Raw genomic sequence first — 14,767 nt, forward strand, 5'->3', positions numbered from 1 at the left:
GTTCAATAACCAAGAGCTTGACCACCCTGTAGCCTGGTCCAGGGAAAGATGAGCAAATTAGAAATAACCTGGTACAGAGACAGCAGCCCATGCCCTGCACTGTGCTTTTCTGCAAGTGGAGGCTGACATTTACATCCGACTGCATCAAGTCCTCTCATTTAGGCAACCCTCCAAAAGGGGGTTGAATCTTTCTACAGCAGAAAGCTTTGGTACTTATCAAGTGCTCAAGCCACAGCAACCTAGCAAATTACGAAGTCTCTTCACTCCTAAAATATCTCAATTGAAACTTCAAGCGAACCTTACATTTCTATAATAGCTATAACAAAACATTTGCAACAATTTGGTGGACAACATAAAAGCTGTTTTGCTATTAATTTTTTGCTCAAAAATCAAGACGCTTCCTACCCATGCCATCCCCACGTTTCTCTTCAAAAATTTATGATTTGTAACGACTGGTCATTAGTTTTCCACATTACAAATGGGACAGTAGGAGAAAAGTATTAACTGGCTTAATCTCTTCAGAGGCAGTCCAAACGTGAAGGCAGCGTCAGTGCTGTGGGTCTTAACGTCTCATGACTGATCACATCTCTTCTCCCTCTCTAGGGAAACCATCACAATTTTTGTTTTCTAGAGAAAAAGGCACACAGATCAAGCAGGGAGTAGGATCAGGGCTGGATGTTGGACAAGTCCCAGTTTGCTCCTGTATTAACGGAACATCAGAGGCCTTATAAAACCACAACTCGGAGGTAATGCCGACACTCAGGATTCTCCTGAACACGATTGTGGAATGCTTCCTACCCCCCAGTAATCCACCGCAGACATATGCCTTCCCACAAGCAATCCCTCCCTGCTTGTAGGAGGAACACAGGAAAACACTGAAACCCTCCCCTCAATTACCAGGCAGGGAAGGATTAACCACTACCGAAGACTTTGCAGATATTTATTCTCCAAATCCACGAGAGACAAGCAGAGGGAAAAGCGCCTCTGAGACTTGTATACACAGACAGCAAGTCTAATGCTTACAGTTTTGTGGTTTTTTTTTTTTTTCCTCGAGTCCTAACAACAATTATCTTCATGAATTATAGACACAATATCCGAGAGACACAGGCAGGAATTAATGCATGTCTGCTTTTCTGACTAGCTCCTTCTGCTGGGTAAGGCAGAGTTATTGAAATTCAGGGAAGAAGTCCTCAATCTTGTGGAAATTTTAAAGAAACAGACCAAGACAATTTAATAAAGCAATAATATTTCTCTTAAATAATTAACTAGGCTTTGACATTCACTAATATTCCTGAGGCCCAGCTCTTTCTTTTGCAATAATGGAACCAACACTCTCAGATGTGATCTCCTGCACGTCCAGGATGTGCCAACTACAAAATGACTTCAGGTAGGCTTTACTCATGGATTTTTCCATGCACACATGGGCACCTCCAGAGCCTCATCACTTTTTTTCTTAAAACCCCCCAAGATCTTTGCTAATACTGTCCAAAATCCACATGATGCAGTACTTACATACCTCCTCGTTTTGCCCTGCTAAGAATTATCTCCGGGTATAAGTGCTTGACCCTCACCAAGCTCAAGAGAAGCAGCGTTTATCATCCCATGAGAAAACCTCGGTTTCAGAGCAGAACCAAAGCACGGTAATAGATGCAATAGACAATCACAAACTAGACAGAAAGCTATTACTAAAGCAGCATAGAGCACTGATGTTAAGTGGTCTGTTTCCATCATCTTTCAAAAAAGCAGATTCTACTGTAGCATAAACAATTTTATTCCCATAAAGAACGCACTCAAGAGAGCTTAATATGCTTGAGTATATTGAGAACAATTATCTCAAAGTGACAATTACTTCAGCCACACTCTAGAGAAAACCTTTGTCATGGATCCATCACCTGTTTAAGCAATATAAAACTACACAACAAGGACAGATCTACTTAAACTTGAGATCACAAGGATTATTCTGATGTCCACCATATTAAACCAGACACATCACCAAGACTGGAAAACAGGTATTTGGCTAATAAAGTCAGACTGAATTGAAAGCTTCACACCTCTGTTCTTCACTTACACCACATTTATCTCTATAGGGAAAAAAACCCTACTCACCAGAAGGCAGGTCAAGTAAAATAAAGGTCATTCCAGTTTGAGAAACTCACCAGATACAGTCTGTAAGCATCAATCCTTCGAATGGGCCCCCAGCACTTGTCTGTATCATTGTACTTCGTGCCATCTCCAACACTGCAAGAATGGTTGCCAATGGCACTGCTAGGAAAGAAGGAGGGAGAAAGAGAAGACAGTGATCAGCTCCTCCCAGCAGATGTCTTCCCCTCTCCTGCGTTCAAGAGGAATGGTCAGACGCCCAAAGTGTGTATTCCTCCGCTCCCTCCATGATGGAGACACACCCCTTATATTTTCTGGACTTTAACAGAGCAAGTCAATGAACACTATGCATTTGAAGACAAATTATTTGATTACCCAGTTACAAGTGTGGTCATTAGACTAGCAAGTTTAGAGGTCACATACGGATCACTGCAGTTTTCCATTTTGAAGCTCTGAGCACAAGTGCAGCCCAGCCCAGACCAAGCAAACCAGTGTCTTTCACTATTTCTTTAGGAAGGAACTTATCTCAAGCCCAGAGCTTATCAGGTAAGCACAAAGTCCTGTCACCACTTGCAGGTCACAGGCTTGATAAGCACCACACCTCCCAGCTCTTATCCGGAGACAGAAGCTAAGATACTGCACAGGGGATGGCATTCAAACCAGTGAGCAACGAGCCCCATGCCTGCAAGGTGCTGAAGCTGAAGTACTTTACGCCCAGGGACTTACCTGAAATCAGGTCAGGTACTTTTGAGGCATCCAACAACAGCTTAGCCTGCAGCAGCCACTTGGGTGGGGAATACAGAACAACTTCACCTTCCCACGCACGTGCACTGAGATGTCCTTGAGTCATTTCTCCACTTGTCTTCAGAAAGGAGAGCTGAACCCAGTCAGACTTATCACCCCATCAAGCCCAAAAACCTGCCCTTGTCCCTCTTAGCACGTAACTGCACAGCAGTAAGCACACTTACCAGGTCACTTGCATAAGAGAGACCGGCACAGCCGCTGCGTAGATTGCCAGGTCCCCATAGAGGTAGATAATAATGCAGAAATAGAAGAGGTTGACACCCACTGCAAGAAAAAGTGATGTTGGGGATTCTTGAACTCCGCACGCTAAATCAATAATTCACAAAAGTTTTTTCAACACCTTAAAAAAAACCACCATTTCTTTCTGTAGTTTACTTTTTCTGCATTGAACCGCACAGAAGGGTCACACCAGCAGGTTAGGAGACAGCTACAGCACAGGAACTGATGGGACATGAGGCCTCAGAGCTCAGCTCTGCCTCCTGAAATACCCGGCCTTCACACCAGGCACTCGAGCTTACACCCATCCTCCAGTCGCTGCTCAAGGCCCACAGGTCTCACATAATTGAACTATCAGACGAAGCTGACAACCTGGAAGAGTCACGGGCACACTAGCTGACGGTGACAGACCTGGTGTGAACACACCTTGAGCAACGGTGCGGTGAAGAAAGAAGAGCTGTTAGTACTCTGCCAATTCCAAGCCTGCAGGACCTTCGCAGTAAGGATTTAGCCCTGCAGAGATCCAGTTCCACACGGTCGAGGTGGAGCCGTTTGGGAGATTCCTTAACGCCAGCATCCCGAGGCAAGATTCAAACTTGCAAAGCTTGAAAACTGTTTCTGCAGCCCTACTACACCCTAGTGCCACAATGAACACTGTTCCTGTCCCCAAATGTTTTCTTCTGTGGTTTGTTTATGTCTTAAATTTGCTCTGCCTTCAGCTATGAGATTAGAAACGTCTTACTCAAGCAATCTGGGTGCACAAAACAGCCTTTCTTGGGCTCGGGAAGACACTGCTGTGGAGGGCTGAGATCAGCAGGAACAAAGATATGATTGATGAGACCCTGGGATTCTTTTCTTCCATGAGAGCTAGTATAAATCTCAGCAACGAAAAACAAACTGGAACATATTTCAGTTCAGAAACAGGTGAGCTACAAAAAGAAGCCTCAAATTTGTTTCATTTAGGAAGTAGATACTGAAGGAAAGCAGCTCAAGGAACCTGTCCGTACTTTCCAGTTGCGATACCACTCGATGCTTAATCCTAATGCAGCCTGGGCAAATCAATTCACCTCTCCGAGACTCATATGACAGCTATCAAATAAAAATGTCATTACTGCAGGAACAGGGATTAATATTTCCACAGCACTTGGTTGCCCTCAAGTTTCACCATGTGTTTTGCCATCATATTGTCCCTGGATCCCTGGGTGTCAGGACACATTAACAGGCATTCCACTCGTGTTAAATAAATTACTCAATGTGCTGAGCCTACTTAGCAGAAAACGTTTCTACAAAAAGGGCTGTATGGGAAAGCAGCAAGAAGACTTCCCTGCTCTTATAAAGCACTAAGACAATACGCAAGAGTTACTCCTGGTTTGTTTGAATAGATAAATGGAGATCTTCAGCCCCTCCAGAAATAGCCAGAAAATTTCTTATAGGTCCCTTCGTTTTTTCCCCTCTGTGAAAGATTTAAGATGACCACACAGCAAGGAGACTGCATTATTCTGAATACGACAGCAAACTCCCTACCAGTTCTCTCCAATTCCCTATTAAAAAAGGTCGAGTATTGTAACAAACACCTGATGTAGGACAGAAGCTGCAAAATCCACTAAGCACTAGACAGACTTAGATGTAGATCCCCAAACCAGAATCTACTACTGACACCAGGTCTCAGGTGCTCTATTTTTTTGGTGTATACACAAAATAGTGCTCACACAAGAAGCTAAGCTGCAGCAGTACCACCAGGAACTCACCAGCACACCCAATATCCCCATTCCAGTGTGGATTTCTCTGCCTGTGGGAAGTCCAGGTAGCAGTCCTCTCCCGAACTCGTGCCCTCCAAAGGGGGGAGAAGACTTTACTGCCAGTTCTTTTACAAGCTGCTACTGATCCTCCCTGATCAATACTTTCATTACTGGACAAAAATGGGAAAATCAATGGTTTCCTGTGGGGGGACAGCATGACAGATGTGCCCAGACTCCATTGCTGCAACAAATGACTGCTCGGTCCCAGAAGAAAGCACCCAACATCGCAAATAAAAAAAAAAAAAGCAGTTCTTCAGAGCCAGCTTTTTTAAAAGAGCATACAGGCCCACCACAGCCTAAACCTAAGACAGCTCTCTTTAAGAAAGCAGACAGTCTGAGATGGAAATTTATCCTCGGCTTACCTCCCAGGACTGCAGATTCAACTCCTGTCAGATTGTTTAAGGAAAAAAAGTTAAGAGAAAAGAGCAGAGAACTCCCTAGGTCTCAGAGGCTTTAAGGTCTATTACAAAGCCTTCACCAGCCTTCCCTCTGAAGGCTGTAAAGCTCTCAGACACCTTGGTTTTGGATCCACGCTTCAAATATTGTAAGCAAAACCCACCCAGACACTTGCTAGCTGTGAAACGGCAGAGGGTGGTGCGTGGAGCCAGGACTTGCCAAGCGTGACCCAGTTTCTCAGCACCAGGCTGTAGGAAGGGGTCACCGAGCAACTGCCCTTAGCCAAGGCCTCTCTGTGCATCTGTCAGCACGAAAACTTCAGCCAGGATCTGCAGAGGGAGGCACCTAACCTGCCTGCTCTCTGCAACGGCTCAGCAGACCAGAGTGCATCTCTCAGCTAGGACTCAGCAACAGCTCTTTGCTGCTGAGTATAGAGGAAGGGAAAGCAGCAGGTGAGTTACAGCTGCCCCAGAGCCTTTGCTCTGCGTACCTTTCGTCTCATCTCTCACCAGTTGTTTCAAGCCTGCAGCTGTTCCCGCTGACTTCCCGTAGATTTATCCCTTGGCACTAGCTTGAGTCAACCCGGGGGAGGATCCCTGACACAGAAAGCAGATAACTCGGGCTAAAACAACATTAAGAAGGGAGATTAAGATTCAGAATGCTAAGCAGTTAATATCACTTCGCTGGGAAACATCCATCGGCACCCCAGAGGATGTGTATTTCCAGCACCCTCTACTGGCTGAGCAGCAGCTGGCACCAAGGCAGAGAAACCTTCTGGAAGGCAACTGCTCAACACCTGGCTCACCTGAGGGGTTATCACCATCTTCCTGGGAAGCACACGAAAAGAAGAGGCCTTCTGAGACTTGTCTGTGTACTCCCCCAGTCCACGTGCAATAAAACAGGCCTCCGTATCTAAATCCTCAGTGATACTGCTGAGCCACATTGTCCAGGGCTTGTTATCAAAGCAACATCCTAATACTAGTCCTCAGAGGAGCACTGAGAGCTAAGGAAGCATCCGCAGCGTTTTACAGATGGCAAAGAACACAAACAAGAAAGCTTGCCTAAAGTCAGAGCATCTCAGAGCAACAGACAAGACTAGGAACAAGATGTTTCTGGGTCTCTAGCACAGTCAAGTCACCTCTCCTCTTCTGACTCGGAAAAGTGGCAGCCTGATTCAATGTGGATTTTGATACTCCTGAATGCTTTATGTCTACAAAGACCCACACGGGGCATATAGGGAAATCAAGCTATTTTTTTCAACTAGACTTTAAAATCAGCAATAATATAGCTGAAACAATCTTCACTCCTTAAGTCCAGCTGTCCTTCAGAGGCAGTCTTAGAATGGCATAAAGCTGATGTAATGTAGTGGAAAAAACAGCCCATCACATCTTCGTGAGGTGGCTAGCGAACAAGAGAAAATGTCGCTGTCCACAAGAAATGGGGCCTGACAGGCTCAAAATTGCACAACCATGGTGTCTGATGATTTTCTGGCTCTGCTCAGCATTTCAAATGTACTCCTCACCCAGCTTCAGAACGCCTAACATTGTAGCTTGCGTTTCTATTGTATGCAGCAATGGATACGGCTTTATTGCAGTATACCTACAAGCTCGTTCCCTGACATACAACAAAAGACACTTAATAGCAAAAAGACAAGATATCTGCCTACCACGTGCTCACCAGGGACCCTTCTTCATTCAGTAGTTCACGTCCCAGCAGCTGACCCCCACCCCCAGATACATGCAGTTCTCAGCAGCTCTCCCCAGAAGCCTCTCTCCTTCAGACAGGCACTTACAGGGTTCAGGAAAAAAAAGTTTTATTCTCAAATACTGCCAAGGTGGAACCAGTGAATTCTACAGCTGGGCTCTACCATTGCAGAGAACAGAGATCAGAGGGCAGATGCAGGGTTAGGTTGAGAACAGTCAGAAGAGGCACTGACTTAAGCTTACCTGTGTCAGCCAACTACCCAGATCCGGTATTTTTGGCAACACCACCACAGCACCCTCCCCTTCATGCAGGTTCTGGCCCACACATATCCTGCTTTGTAGAAACACTACACAGAGGGATGGATAGTTCGCAGATAAGGAACAACACTCTTGGACAGAACCATCTCAAACTCAGAATGCAAACCCACACTGAGAAGCACTCAGACTTAACAAAAGACATACACACAGTATGCAGCAGGACTGCGAGGGACACTTAAATGCATGAATCACGTACCTTTATTGAAGAACATGGAAGCCATCTGGCCCATTTCCACCCTTTCAGTGATTTCAAAGATATTGGGTGAGCCACGTCTCTCTGCAAGTTGAAAAGAAGAAGATTTCAACCAGTCCCTCGAGTAAAAACAGAGGCCAGACTATCTGAAGACACCCAAGAAGCTCCAGCAGTAGTTTGAAGGACACTATGTACTATCTACCACTCCACAGCTGCAGAGCCACGGGTCCAATCACTCTGCTGAAGTTAGTTTAAAGTGTTTTCAGAATAAGGTATTCTCATCTTAGTGACCTAGAGGGAAGAGATCTTTATCAGACTGCAGAAGGTAAACTGAATTCTCAGTGAGCCTTATCTTGGAAGTGCTAAAGTCTTTGGGATGCAAATGTGAAATTAAGGGCAAAATGGACAGAAGAGTCCTCCTGCTCCACTTACTGGGGCTCACAGGAATGCTGCCTGTAGAGAAGAGGTCTCAGTGAAAGCATGAAGCAGGTACTTACGAACTGACAGGATAGGTCGCGTCTCTGCTCGCTCATAGCCATCTTGGAGGAGAACATCACTGTCAGATACTCCAGAGGAAGAATCCTCATCCTCATCATCCTCCTGGAAGAAAAGGCCAGACCACTGCTCAGATTTCCACTACCTACAGCACAAGCTATGGCACTGCCAGTGTCATCGTCTCACTTCCAGCACCTCAGAGGTAGAGCCCATACAGGGCTGGGCAGGACAGGCTAGCAAGTAGGGGCAATATCAGGAGCCCTTGGCCCAGGCTTGAGACACTGGAGAGCAGAAAAGGGCACTGGCAGAGCAGTCTGAGGGGAGTGCCAGGCTCTGCTCTTACCAGGTCATACAGCGACAGCATCCGATTCACACAGTGATACGTGGCACGAGGAAGTCAGAAGTGTCTGACAGATCTACAGGGCTGCAGAACTGGTAAAAGAAATCTTAGTGTTTTTATTGGCCATTTCTGCTCTGTCTGGCTATGACATCTCGTAACTCCAGCCCAGTAACATACAGGCAGGGATCTAAATCAGTGCAAACAATCATACCTCACACTGATCCAGAAAAGCCACTAAAGCCAGGATCCAAAAAAGCCACAAGCAAATTTTCCAGCAAGGACATACTTCAGGACTGTCCACTCCCTGGGACACATCCTGACTGGCAGCAAGGACATTCCTGCCTGTCCCAGTTAAGTGACCTGAGATCAGCGAGGATTTATAGAACCTGGCACACTCCAAATGGCACCGATATATTGCCTGCCACCTCTCCACACTCGCTGAGCAACGATTCAGGGCAAGGAGAGCACATTCAGTAAAAAATGTGAGAAGCACAAGAGATTTTTCAAAGCTGGAGCAGAAAATCCTGTCTTTAATGAGCAACCCCACGGGGAACTAAAAGTCATATTTTACACGGCAAAGTTCCGTAGAGTAGAAATCTATTCCTTTATTAGAGTTATTAATGAGGCGAGGCAACGACAGAGGAATCTCAGGCAAGCCTTGTGTGATAAAAACCACCAGAAAATGGAAAATGAAACCCCACACAAACCTTGCGTTTTTCCATCCTCTTCCATCGCAGCTGGGCATTTGCAGCAGCCATGGCCTCCACCACAAATGTGGTAGTCATATAGCTGGGAGAGAAATTCAATTAATATCAACAACAGTCAAGCATTGTTGCTTAAGATACATGGAGAATTAGTCTCACTGTTTGTAGGGGCAAACACACCAAATAAACAGAACTGCTTTCACCAACTTCGCACCCTCCCCCCCCGCTTATTTCATAGTTTCTGCTCAGCACACTGCTGCCTTCTGCTCTTGAGATGGAGGTGTTCAAGCAGAGAACAAAATGCAGTAAAAATACACATGCCTTCAGATATCAGGAGACATTAGGCAGCTGGAAAACTCCTTGCTAGTAGTTCTGAGGGTTTGGGAAGACAAGAGGAGTTTCCCCCCTTGTTACAAAGCTGGGACCTAAAAGGGAAAAGAAAGCCTGGACTAGCACAGCACTGTTAGGAAGTTTATCTATTACAGCCTGTGGCAAATGTACTGTGCTGCCCTAAAGACTCTTACAAATGGCATTAGAAAAAGAACAACACAAGGCAGAAGGGCAGATCGCATCTATATGCAAACACGCTTTGCTGGAGGCCATGGGAAAAACTGGCCAGGGGACAGTTACAGTCACCGATGCTTCTATGGAAAGCACGTCGTTATCTCAGCTAAACAGTCCTGTAATTAAAAAAAACTTCAAATCAATCTTAGTTAAGGCATTAGAGTGGTTTCCCTGTTTCAGGAATTGGACTCATTTATCAAGCTCAAGCGAGAGATTAATTTTGCCAGAATAAAAGAAAGCAGCCCTGTCCTGAGGCCCACATAGCAATTTCTGCACGGATTCTTCTTGCGCTGAAGAGTCATTGCCCAGAGGGCAAGAGGAAGCCAAGCACCAGCGCTGGGACAAAAGCAACACAGCTCCCGAGGCACTGAATACTTCAAGCTCTGTTTTTACTTCAGTCTGGTTGTGGAATCCAGGTTTGGAAACTTGCGCTCTTCTGCTGACCTTGACGGACTGTCTGCTAGTGCTGCATTTCACGTGCTAAATTTTTGCTTTGAAACAACTAGCTAGAAGGACTGCTTACAAAGCTCCTGGTACTGGTATTGCCACAGTCGACATTTCAATCAAGCCTCTGAAGCACACAGCTTTGAGGTGGGGAGTTTAGAAGCGTTACTACAGTCAGTACTGAGCACGGCTACCCCTGTTTAGCAGCACCTAACAGGTCTGAAAATCACTGCCTTCACATCAAAGGCACGTTCAGAACTAGTTATCCACAAGAAAAGAACTTCTAAGTTCTGTTCTTACCAACAGCAGGAGGGGAATTTTATTCTTATTTATTTGTAAACCAAGCAAGAAACGAGCAGGGATACATGGCTTGTTGGGAAGACGACAATTCTGTTCATAACTGGAGAATTTCAAGCTGCCTGGACATCGGCGCTCTATCAGCAGCCTTCAGCTCCACCTGCTGCTCCAGCAGGGACACAGGCAGCTGAGCAGAAGCTCGTGGCAAACCAGCTCCAAAGTCACGAGACCTGCTCCAAGGTCTCAAGCAGCAAAGGGCAGGCGGCAGACAGGCCCAGCCACACAGCAGTTTGTTTGCCCGACACGCTTGCAGCTGCCCCAAGCACTGCCAGAAGCCAAGAAAAAACAACAGGTCTGCTTCCCACCTGCAACTCTCGAGGCAGAGAAATGAACCCACATCACCTGTGACCTGGTTAACATTCGTGGAATTGATCCGTGACATACGCAAGTAAGGGACATGCACAGGGAGTACAGGAAAAGAAAAAGGAAGCTGGGAAAGAGGTCCCAAAAGACTGGACTAGAGCAAAAGTCTTTTCTCTCTGTCAGGAGATGTGGTGCAGCACCACATCCCAGACAGTCAGAAACACATCCCTCCAAATAACATCCACAGGCCTGCAGAGATCAGTGCTCAAACAGCAGAGGGACAGGACCCCTGAGAAAGGCAGCCTAAGTCTCAGCACTGTTCTTAGGGCTCCACCGACCTGAACACCCCCCAGTCTCCTGAAGACACACACCCACATCCTACCTCATAAAGCCCAGGAACATGAGAAGGACAAGGCTGACCAGCCACCCTGCTGTCGCAAACGCCTTCGGCATGGTTAGAGCTCCTGTCCCGACGATAAGGTTGAACATGTAAACCAGACCGACCTGCAATATCCACATAATCCAACATGAGTTCGCAGCTTTGCCAGAGATCATCCAAAACCCCTCACATGCGTGCTAACTCAAATGGAGGGAGCAATCTTTGTGCGCAAGGTGGGTGGGACCAAGCCCATGTTAGAGACAAAAATCCTAGGGGACTGATAACCAGAGAACAAAGCAAGTTACAACTCATTTTTCATGAAAAGACTGTAATTCCTTCTCCATTTTTCTAATTTTAAAATAGTGTTTCCTTCTAACTTTCAAAGTTAAAAAGGATGCGAGCTTTGTTTGCTCTAACATCCATTAGCTTCTATCAGAATTGTTTACAATGTGGGTTTGGGTCTCTCTATTTTCTGACCTAAGTACTTACGACTAGATACAAGAGATCCCTTTCAGGATGTCTTATTCTTCATTATTCTTCAGCAAGCAGGAAACATCCAAACAGAGCTGTAATCCAAAGCCTGCTTGCCATTTTACCAGTAAGCAACTCAGCGCTTTGGAAAAGCTATTTCATTTCCGGAAGGGAAAGGATTTTATCATCTCTAACAACTGCCTTTCTTTTTTTTTTTTGGCCCAGGGCAAAAATGTAATTGTGCACCTGGACAGCACCCCCAGACTGCAAATTTAGCTGAACTCACAGAGATTGCCCCAAAGTTTGTTGTCGCAGATGTTTTCTCTCTTTTTTTCCTAATATAGGTCAGTATCTCTCTAGAGGAGAGTCAGTAAAGAGCTATGCCTGAGTACATTTTTCTGAGTGTGAAGAAACTGATACCAGGACTATTCCCCAGAGACCCCACACGCCCTACATTCACTAACATAAGCAGAGCAATTTCATCTTCTGATGGTTCTCCCAGGACAAGTCAGCCGTCGCAGCTCGCAGGAAAGTTCTTTTCATTCGTCTGGCACAGCTGTCATTCCCCAAGCACACCTCCTGCTCAAGTGCCCAGGGCCATGACTCACTTCAGTGAAGGACTCTTTAAAATAAAACACTCAAGTGATTTTCCTTGACTGCGGTCAAGTAGGCTGAGCTGAGATCGGTGCTTGTGTATTCAGCCTAGCTGGACATCTTCAGGCGAAGAGGAAAGAGCGCTCTAGACTTTGAGATGAGAGTCTAGGAAATTCCTGCCACACCAACATAAATGTGACACTAATTCTTTAGGGTCCAGACACCCCAGTTACTGTCTTGTTCTCTATTTTCTCAGTCGTGGCCTATTTCTGCAGTCTGATATCCAGTTATTCTGAATTCAGTCATTAACAGGGGGATGAAAGTTTCAGAACATCTGAAAGCTGACATGTAGAATTCAGCACTGGTTCTTTATTAGTCATCTGTGGGGTTTTTGGGGAAAATTGTTTGCAAAGCATTGATCTAAGAGCTGACACCGCATGAACACTTGCGGCTATCAAAACCATATTTCCAGTAACATAATAAAGAAGTAATTGGTTCTGCATGTTCATGGGGCATGACACAGAAGAAACACCATGACTGACAACTTTAAATGAAGCGGGTTAAAATAAATTACTGAAATTCACTTATTTGTAGCTGTTCTTTTATATATGATTTTCCTCTGAACTTCTTAAAAGAAAACAAAAGGACAATTTCCACGTCACAATTTTCCCTGTTTAAGTGAGCTTCACGTGACAATTTAGGCTGATGAAAATGCTGAAGTATAAGAGCGACAGGTAGAAGGATGCAAGAGCTGATATCAGACACGAAGCTTTTCTTAACACATTTTAAGAAACTATACCTTAAGCAGACATCATCCTTTACAGCATATAAAGGAACACGTGATGTTGTAGAAAGAAAAAGCTACAAGCACTAAGCATTTTGAAGTAGCCTTTGACCTCCACTACCTCTTGAAACACTGAGGTTATGTGCACGGGGAAGTGGGAAATGACAACGCAAACCGTGCTGAAAGAAGAGGATTTTGAAAAGACTTCTGAGTAAAGACACCCAGGCCGGCGGTGAGCCCGAAGCGCAGGACTTACGTAAGGCGAGTAAAGCTCTCCCGTATCGGTAATGCCGCCGGCCATGGTGAAGGCAGTTGGGAGGCTCGGAGCAGAACGAGGAGGGCGTTCTCAACTTCTGTTGCCTTTTGCCTACGGAAAAAAAAAAAAGCACAAAGTTGCGTCACCTCTGTCAGAAAGAGGGAGAACTCACGAGGCAACTTTTGCACGCTTGTCTCCTGACACAGGACAGACGTGCCCGGCTCAGCGGCAACACAGCTCAGCACCACGAGAAGTTCCCTGCCCAATGAGCCCAGCTGAAAGCAACACCCGAGGGCCCTGCCCTTCCACAGCACGCGATGTCCCAACCAGCCAGAGGGAGGTTTCAGACCACAGGAGGAAGCATGCCTGCCCCGGGGACGCTCTCAAACCTCGCTTCTCACACAGCCGCTGCTCCTAAGGAGCACAGGGCTGCTGCCAAGCAGGGCAGGCTGAGGCAGCCCCCGGCCTCCCCCAACGACCCCGGGGCCAGAAAATAGCAGGCAGCTGACAGCAGCCCCACAAAGACACGGGGCACTGAGCCACCTGCACTGGGGTTTTTAATGCACGAGTATTTGGGGAACCTCCACCGCCTGCCAGAGCCCCGGGGAGCGAGGCAGCAACAACACACGCTGGGGGGGGGGGCTGGGAGCACCACTAGCCCCCGGTAGTCCCACACAGGGAGCCCAGACCCCACAGAGACCCCAAGAGCCCCCCACAGAGACTCCAGACCCCCACAGAGACCCCCAGGGGCCCCGCACAGGGATCCTAGCCCCCACAGGGACTCCCAGTGGTCCCATACAGAGACCCCACACGTGGTTCCCAGACCCCACAGGGACCTCATACCCCACAGGGACCCCCGGGGGCCCCATACAGGGACCCCAGACCCCCCAGGGGCCCCCGGTGGTGTAACACAGGGACCCCAGACCCCACAGGGACCCCAGACCCCACAGGGACCCCAGACAGGACCCTAGTCCCCCCCAAAGACCCCACCGGGGCCCCACACAGGGACCCCAAGCCCCCCAGAGACCCCACACAGGGCCCCAGACCCCCCCCCCAGGGACCCCCGGGGGCCCCATACTGGGGCACCAGACCCTCCAGGAACCCCCAGGACCCTCACACAAGGACTCCACACCCCACAGGGACCCCATACAGGGACCCCAGGCCCCACAGGGACCCCCAGTGGTCCCACACAGAGACCCCAGACCCCCCAGAGACCCGCCCAAGACCCCTAAACCCCCCCAGGACCCCCAAACCCCCCCCGGACCCCCTCACCCGCCCTGCTGCAGCCCCAGGGAGGACAAGCAGCCGGTCCCAAGGCCCAGGGCCCCCCTCACCGGCGGCCGGCTCCCTCCTCCTCCTGCCCCTCCTCCCGGCCCTGCCCCGGGGCCGCCCCCCGGGCCCCTCACTGCGCACGCGCGGCCCGGGGAATGGGGGCGTGGGCTAGCGGGGGGGGAGGGGGGAAGTCTTCCGCGCACGTGACCAGGAACCGAGCCTTCGCCCGCGGATTGGAGGGGCGGGGTCACGTGGGAACGGGGTGGGCGGGGGAA

At 47.8% G+C, this 14,767-nt stretch overlaps 1 protein-coding gene across 3 annotated transcripts in view; it reads right to left on the reverse strand.

Moving 5' to 3' along the window:
• Positions 1-14,687, reverse strand: part of TMEM104 (transmembrane protein 104) — a 44,167-nt gene extending 29,480 nt beyond the window's left edge. The window contains exons 1-8 of one of the 3 annotated variants that reach the window (XM_083805138.1): positions 14,555-14,687; positions 13,221-13,331; positions 11,119-11,240; positions 9,072-9,153; positions 8,027-8,129; positions 7,533-7,613; positions 3,069-3,168; positions 2,157-2,262 (exon numbers count right to left, since the gene is read on the reverse strand). In XM_083805138.1, coding sequence (XP_083661264.1) covers positions 2,157-2,262; positions 3,069-3,168; positions 7,533-7,613; positions 8,027-8,129; positions 9,072-9,153; positions 11,119-11,240; positions 13,221-13,265 — 639 coding nt within the window. In that variant the 5' untranslated portion in view covers positions 13,266-13,331; positions 14,555-14,687. Of the gene's footprint in view, positions 1-2,156; positions 2,266-3,068; positions 3,169-7,532; positions 7,614-8,026; positions 8,130-9,071; positions 9,154-11,118; positions 11,241-13,220; positions 13,332-14,492 lie in introns of all 3 variants that reach the window. The other 2 variants (XM_083805136.1, XM_083805137.1) reach the window with 2 other exon arrangements.
• Positions 14,688-14,767: the final 80 nt, after the last annotated feature.

Source organism: Anser anser (assembly GCF_964211835.1).
Source record: "Anser anser genome assembly, chromosome: 19".
NCBI lineage: Eukaryota > Metazoa > Chordata > Aves > Anseriformes > Anatidae > Anser > Anser anser.